Below are 8,149 nucleotides of genomic sequence, written 5' to 3' on the forward strand. Positions count from 1 at the left end.
TAGTATACCCTTTTTTCCCAACCGGCATCACGAATACCCCGACTCCCCGGGGGGTAGGAGTCGCCACAATATTTACCATCTTGTAAACATGTCATTGTGCAGTGCATAAAAATTGTAACAACAGCAACAACATTGCTGACATATCTGAAGTGGCCGTGTCAAATAAAAATACACATAACCTGTAAAAGCACCTGTGCGGCTCACAACACAGTTCCAAAATGGAACTGTGTTGAACTTGTGATACGTAGCGAAGACCCACGACGTGCAGGAATATAGGTGAAACCCCTGACAATTCCGTTAGGAAACCCCGTATTTTTCAAAGTGTCGAAATGCGCATGTGCACCGTAGTTGGCCCCCCAGCCTCAGACAGAGTCTGACTTAAACCGTGTGTCTTGCTAACAAAGATACTACAGTGAGCCCAACTCTTGACCCAAAACTCAACATTGTTGGTTGGACTAAATTGCATTGCACAGTTGACATGAATACTTAATGTTTCACATTCATTTTACTCAGAAATCATAATGAGAACAACAATTTTAAGTTTTCGTTTTTACAGTGCAGAGGTGCTTTTCCTTGCCCGATGGTCCGTCTGCAGAGGCAGTGAACATCCACATCAATGGCGAATGGCTCGGCAGTGGGGGACCTCATGGCTCTAGGGAAGAGTTGCACTTCTCCAGCCTGAAAACAGGAAAAGAGGTGACTGCGCATTTGTCCTTGATAGTATTGGACTGTGGTGCTCCTCACCGCTGCAGAGAGCAAAACTGTTGGCAATAGCAAACAGTCCACAATCTGATCCACCTGCCTGCTGCTGTATGTCAGGCCACTGCAGTCGGACACTCTTCCCTGGAAAAGCAAGCAGACCTGTGACCTGTTCAATGAAGACCTCTGTCCTGGTGTGTCCTAGGGAGTCAAAAACGTTTACTGTACTGAACCTCCCTGGCAGCCAATGTCACTTACCGTAACCCAGTGATTTGCAGAAACATTGAGTATCTGTACAAACCCTTGTGCTGGCTCTGTCAAAGTGGACAGCAAGGCTAGGGAGGTGGTGGCGTAGAGTCCGTTGACGTTGGGGTACTTAGCCTTAAGCAGGGCCTGAGCATGGTCCATAGCATGGTCATCCAACAAAGTACTTGGGTTGCTGAGCATGGCCCTGAAGTCCTCCACCCTTTTGCTCAGTGAAGCTGGATAAGCCTGGTCTGGCTGGACACTAGTGATGACAACATCACAGTCCTGAAACCAAAAAAACAAACATTTCACTCATTTAGCAACAATGTGAGCATGTAATAGAGCAACCAAAGTATTTATTAAGTGAAATTAAGACTGACTGAAATATTTACCTCTAGTGGGTCCTCCTCCAACTCTGAGTCTGCTCACTCAGATTGATTGGACACATCTATATGTGTAAATACTTCACCTTGTTCCAGAATTCACGACCCTGGTCTGTCAAGATGACCTCAGGAGCACCATGGGTGTAGAAAATGTCCATCATAGCGTGGAACATCAAAAGAAGCTGAAATCATTCTCCCCCCCCCCCCCCCCCCCCCAAAAAAAATGCAACAACATTCTGCTTTCACAATATGTGGCTACACTGCAAATGTTGCTATGATTTACACACCTGTGATGTGGCAGTTGCAGTCTTGTCCTTGATGGTCCTGGCCTCCACCCACTTGGTGAAGAAGTCAGTTGCTGTCAGACAGAAGCGGTTCCCCTTCTTTGAGGCTTTAAATGGTCCAATTAGGTCAACACCCAGGGTAGGAACAGACATAAACACATGCCCACAGGCCATGACGTTAGAGAGATAGAAAAGGCAATACAGTACATTAAGAAAATAATACAAATTAAACTATGACTTCGAGAGGTTGTAGCCATTTCACAGAACCCAAAAGCAAGATGGGGGGACCCTCCGGACCCGGCAACCCTGGCGTTGGCGGCCCGAAGCGGAATCCCCGTGGTCCTGGTGGGGGAGGACCTCAGCCCGGCCCAGAAGCAGGATCTCGACGACATCGTGATGCAACACCGGGACGTATTCTCGGAGTACCCCGGGCGAACGTCGGCCGCCCAACATGATATCCGGACGGCGCCAGGGGTAACGGTGAGAGTCCCCCCATACAGGGTACCGGAAGCTCGGCGGAACGCCATCAAGGAGGAGGTAGGCCGAATGCTCAGGCTCCGGGTCATCGAGGAATCACGCAGCGCCTGGGCCAGCCCGGTCATCCTCGTGCCCAAACCTGACGGGACGTTCAGGTTTTGCAATGACTTCCGGAGGCTGAACGAGGTGTCCGAGTTCGACGCCTACCCCATGCCCAAGGTGGACGAGTTGATCGAGCGACTCGGAGCAGCCCGGTACCTCACCACCCTGGACCTGACCAAGGGGTATTGGCAGGTGCCATTGACCCGGACCGCCCGGGAGAAGACGGCGTGCACAACACCGGGGGGCCTGTACCAGTACACCGTCCTTCCCTTTGGCGTCCATGGAGCCCCGGCCACCTTCCAGAGGATGATGGACCAGCTCCTACGGCCTCACCAGGCCTACGCCGCGGCCTATATCCATGACATCATCATCCACAGCTGCGGGCCGTACTGGGGGAGTTACGGAAGGCGGGTCTCACCGCCAACCCCGCCTCGGCCTGGAGGAGACGGCCTACCTGGGGTACCAGGTAGGACGGGGGAACATCCGGCCGCAGGAGAGCAAGGTGGCTGCCATCTGAGACTAGCCCCGCCCCACATCCATGAAACAGGTGAAATCGTTCCTCGGGTGGGTGGGTACTATCAGCGATTTATACCCGGCTTTGCCACGCTGACCAGCCCTCTTATGACCTGACCCGGAAGGCCCTGCCTGATCGGATCAGGCAGTCCGAGGCAGCCGAGAAGGCCTTCGGGTCGCTGCAGGGAGCCTTATGCTCAGAACCGGTGCTCGTAACCCCTGACTTTGCTTCTCCCCTCATAGTCCACACAGACGCCTCGGAAGTGGGGCTGGGAGGGGTACTGTCCCAGATCCAGGCTGGAGAGTAGCACCCAATCACTTACATTAGCCGAAAACTCCTGCCTAACGAGAGAAATTACTCCACAGTGGAGAAGGAGGCCCTGGCCATCAAATGGACCTTGGATAAACTACGGTACTATCTTATAGTTTGGGAGTTTACCCTGGTCACCGACCATGCTCCACTGAAGTGGATGGCAGGTGCCAAGGACACCAATGCCCGGGTGACGAGGTGGTTCCTGGCCCTCCAGGACTTCCACTTCAAGGTGGACCACCGACCGGGAAAGGAGCACGCCAACGCCGATGCCCTGTCACGCCGGGATGCGTACCTGGGTTGGAACCCAGGCGACCAGAGGCTTCATCAAGCGGTGCAGGAGTGTGACAACCCACTCCCCACCAGGGGGATCCGGGGGCGAGTGGTGGGCATGTACCGCCGTCATCCACTAGCCGGAGGCAGAGAGCACTTCATTCCTCACCCTCATCAGCCAGATAGGGAACACCTGGCAGGAGGAGGGAAAGGAGCGGGCGGACATCTTAAAGGGGAGCCGAGGACTCATTCCAGGGCAGAGACAGTCAGACCTATGAGGAGGAGGCCATCGACACGACCCCGGCTACGAGGCTCTCGGAGACCCTAGCCCAGTGATATATACCGTGTGCTTTTGCCTATTATTCAGAATAAACGCAAACTACGGCTTAAACCAGCAGTGTGGTACTTGCTGTGACGAACAGTCCCTATAGGAACCGGGTTGCCACAGTTTAAAACATAACGTCACCTGGGCGAGTGTCGCTGCGGTGTGTGCACGTGCGTGTGTGTTGTTACCTGTATGTGTCTCGATGGCGGAGCCATTATGTTTAAAAACATAACGTCTTAGCTAAATGTCGATGTCATCGCAATTCATGACACATTTTTGTAAGTTTGGGTCCTGGGGAGACATCAAATCTCTCTTTTCTGTGAAAAAGGTGGACGATGGTAGTAGTTGTTACCATCACTTATATGTTAGTCATATGAAAATGTGTGGAAATTTGATTTATATAATTTAATATAGTTTCATAAAATCATAAAATGCGTGTTTGATCACGTGCACGCACAAAAACATTTTTCCTTTAATTTTGTGACACAGTTGGAAAGCACCAGAACAAAGTGGTCTTCATCTGTGCCCTGAACACATGACACCTCTTATACATGTTTAATAGTCTTGCTAAATTATTCAGGAACTTCCATGGTCATGCTTGTGCACCCTTGGCAGTTGGCCAGACTAAGCATGTGCAAAAAGAGCAACTATACCGACCCAAATTAAGGATTACACACAAAATACTTAAGACACTTTGTGTTTATTTACTTATTAAAATATTTTTGAATCAAGAATATAATGTTGATGTGGTCGTTGACTCGTATTGTTTAATTTACTTTAGTAGCATTAGTATTTAGTGGTCATTAAACGATGGATGCCTTTATTATGAAGGAACACCTTCACTTGAGTGCAAAGTTCACTTTTACTTTCTACTTAAATCATAGCACTGTTTTCTAAAAGGGCTCGGAAGGAATGTATACTTTTACTTTGGTAAAGGATTCATTATCCTCTGTTACAAGGTTCAGTGATTTGGTAAGACAAGGACAGAATAGGAAAGAAATAGATAGGTGGAGAAGCGTTGTTCGACTGACATATGACAATGATTCACGGCCTGGCTGATTTAATGCCATAAAGCTTCACAGTTCACCTCACTCCACTCAAGTCAATAAGTACACCAAACAAGGAGAAACTGTTAAAAACAATGAGATAGCTATACACCTATGGATGCAGACTCATAGTAGTGTACAAACTTTGTAGTGCGCCGTTTCCTGTGCAACAGATAATTACAATAACATCATAGACAAGTGAATATCAAGTATTTCATTCATTGTGGCAGGGTCTGAATTAGCAGCGATGTCCCCCCGTGGCTCCCATGGCAACCAAGGAGACCGCCCCCACAGCGCAGGTGACCCAATTCCTGGTGCACTTCCTGTTTGGACTCAAACCTGTTAAAAAATGCAGGCACTGTGTTAAGCAGAACACATAGGCCATATTCCCCCGTTTCAGAGAGAAACTACTTTCCAAAGTAGCTTCCCAGAAAAGGAGACGTGGTTCGCTTCGGCCAGCGGCTCCTGAACCCGATCCCTCGGGGCCCTGGCGGTGCTCCGCCCGGCTCGGCCCACCCACGACCTTTGACCTCCTGCTAGCGCAGCGTCTTGTGCCAGAGGTCAAAGCAGGGCACCACGTGGAGCCGTACGTACTTCTGCCCGCCTGAGGAGCACTCCAGGCAACCGTACACCGTCTCCCGCCGCTGGCTGCCCATGCCACACAGGGAGCAGGGCCCCTTGGCGATGTTGTGGTTGAGGAGGTTGATGCGCGTGTGCGAGCCCTCGCGCAGGTACGCAGAGGAGAGGTCCGTCATGCTGGCGGCCTTTTCATAGTCGTCGGTCGCCCCGTCGTCCATGTACGGCTCCGGGTATGTCAGCCCCTCGAACGCCCTGTCGTCTGACCCACACGTGCGAAAAGACGGCACGAGGGGGGGTTAACGATGTGCAGGGTTAACAAGGTTCAAGGCGAACGAGGTGCAAAGTTAACAAGGTGCAAGGTTAACGAGGTACAAAGTTAATGAGGTACAACGTTCACGAGTTGAGCTGATAATTGCCTGGAGTTGATAATGTGGGGTGGGGGGGGGGGGGGGGGAGGACACTCCATCAACTTTGCCTGTACCACCGAGAAAGGCATTTAAGTCACATCTTACGGTCAGGCGGCAGATGCACGTCTCCACAGCAACTGTTAGCAAACAAATGTGTTAAAATAGATCCTAAGCGAGTCGATTGGTTTCGAGGGGTCCTCCACCGTTTGCTATTGGTTGCTCACCTGCCCTGAAGGGGTTTCCGTAGACGATGCCGGACAGAAAGCGGCGCAGGCGGCCCATGGAGAAGCGACCCAGGAATCCCCCGAGCTGCTCTCGCATCTGCTCGCGCTCAAAGCCCCCCGGAGACTCCGTCGCCACGCAGATATCTGTAAACACTGGACTATGTAAAGGGCCGTAGTGTAGCGTCCTGTTCTTTGAAGATGGATCCACTGATCCACCGAACAAAGAAGTAGAAAGTCAAAAAGGGAACTCGTTGGTGAAGGGTTAAGGTCTATGCACACCAGATTGGATTTATTCAGAGCGATAAATGGGATCGGATACCCTCTGATCTGACTCATACGCAGTACAGGACAAACGCGCAGGGTTAAAAGTCCCCGGCTATTTGTGTCCGGTCAAAACACTGACATAAATACCTGGCTTTACAAAATCACAAGACCTAAGCAACCTGCTTATACCCACTTTCCAGCTGATCAGAAAGAACGTCAAAGCAAGTATAGTAGAGCCAAATAATGATCTCATCAGCTATGTCAGCTACAGCAGGGTCACTTGGTGATCTGTAGGCCTTTCCTATTGGTCGCCTGTTTTTAAACCAGCTCAGAAATTGACACCGCTCTGGTAGAAGTAATGACGGATCATCGCAGAACAATTGTTTCTGGGTTCAGATTGCAAGAGTCCATTCATATTAGTGTTTTGAATTATTCATCATTATTCAATCAGTAATTCCGGTCCGTACCGAGGCGTCCGTCCAGTCGGACGTAGAGCTCGCAGATGCTGAAGGCGATGGTGGTGTGGGCGGGGATGACGATGGCCTTGTCCCGACCCTTTGGGTTACGACCGTCGTCAATCTGGAACTGGACCGAACAATGGCAGACCAGGCCAAGAGACATGGGCAATATGGAGGGAGGGGGGGGGGGGGAAGAGAGAGAGAGAGAGAGAGAGAGAGAGAGAGAGAGAGAGAGAGAGAGAGAGAGAGAGAGAGAGAGAGAGAGAGAGAGAAGAGAGAGAGAGAAGAGAGAGAGAGAGAGAAAGAGACACAGAGACATGGAGGGAGAGAGAGAGAGAGACATGGATAAATGACTGTGTGTGTGTGTGTGTGTGTGTCCCTTCCTGGGTGTGTGCGTGTGTGTGTGTGTGTGTGTGTGTGTGTGTGTGTGTGTGTGTGTGTGTGTGTGTGTGTGTGTGTGTGTGTGTGTGTGTGTGTGTACCCTCATGGTGGTCCCTCGCATCCCAGCGTGGACAGTCAGGGAGCACTGGCGCGTGGTGCGGATGCTCTCCATGACGACACAAAGCACGCTGCGCCCACTGTCCCTGGACTGGCGGACCAGACAGTGGTCCAGGTCCACCTTCCTGGAACCAACAGCAAGTCAGCTCACCTGTTAAGGCTGCTTGGGAACTCAACGTAGCCACCACTCATGGGATCCACCCCACCCCTCTACTTATGGTGTACGTCCTGAACTGACGAATTGCTGTTTCATCTTCTTCTGACAAATGTACTCATTGTAAGTTGCTTTGGCTAAAAGCATCTGCTAAATGCCCTATATGTATCATGGCATGATGAAAACATTTCAGGTGACTTTTATACTGTCCAACTGGGATTCCCAGAAATCATGAAATCATCAACATTTGGTTAAAACTATTAAAAGGGCACTTGACATATTGTAAAATCAATGAGCCTTGAATTTTTTTACGAAAAATCCTTTACTGAGTCAATCAGTGCCTCAGAAGGCTGTAAGATAACGAGCAGCTGTTAAAAGTCGTCCACCATGTGAAGATATTCACGATTATCTCGATTCATGACAATAACAATAATGGAAATTCACCAGAAGTTTTAGTTTTACAATGTCCAATACATTTTTGTATATTCCTATCCCAATTGGCCACTACATTTTCATGAAAAAGGTTGGACCAATGCACTCAGCAGTTCAACTATTACAAATGTTTTCTGGATTTTTCCTGGAAAGAGAGGTACAAAGCAGTGCTCTCTTATGCTGGAAAATTGTTGAGCGTTACGGTTCACAAATGACCATAGAAAACACCAACACAATCCTTGTGTTTGTGATCCCATCGCAAATCCCATGTTTTAGTGTGTCAGCACAATCAATGTCCAAATTACGGTCTGGTCAAAAAACGGCCCTATTTAGGGCTAAATCAAGTTGGATTTGGACCAATCCGGAATCAAAACCCCATTCAAATTAATTACTAAGGTAAAAAAATTAAAAGTACAGCATTTAACATGATGTGTAAGCACCATCAAAGACGGAACTTAACTAGTCAAATAAGATA

The 8,149-nt window shown here is 49.5% G+C and overlaps 1 protein-coding gene across 1 annotated transcript in view; it reads right to left on the bottom strand.

The window, feature by feature from the left end:
- Nucleotides 1-4,370: 4,370 nt before the first annotated feature.
- The window catches only part of pjvk (pejvakin), a 5,118-nt gene continuing 1,339 nt past the window's right edge, over nucleotides 4,371-8,149 (bottom strand). Inside the window, exons 3-6 of the mRNA XM_056588516.1 lie at nucleotides 7,072-7,213; nucleotides 6,600-6,717; nucleotides 5,869-6,012; nucleotides 4,371-5,496 (exon numbers count right to left, since the gene is read on the bottom strand). Of these exons, the coding sequence (XP_056444491.1) occupies nucleotides 5,195-5,496; nucleotides 5,869-6,012; nucleotides 6,600-6,717; nucleotides 7,072-7,213 (706 nt within the window). The 3' untranslated portion in view covers nucleotides 4,371-5,194. The remainder of the gene's footprint in view (nucleotides 5,497-5,868; nucleotides 6,013-6,599; nucleotides 6,718-7,071; nucleotides 7,214-8,149) is intronic.

The sequence above is a fragment of the Gadus chalcogrammus genome, chromosome 4 (assembly GCF_026213295.1).
Source record: "Gadus chalcogrammus isolate NIFS_2021 chromosome 4, NIFS_Gcha_1.0, whole genome shotgun sequence".
NCBI classification, from domain to species: Eukaryota; Metazoa; Chordata; class Actinopteri; order Gadiformes; family Gadidae; genus Gadus; species Gadus chalcogrammus.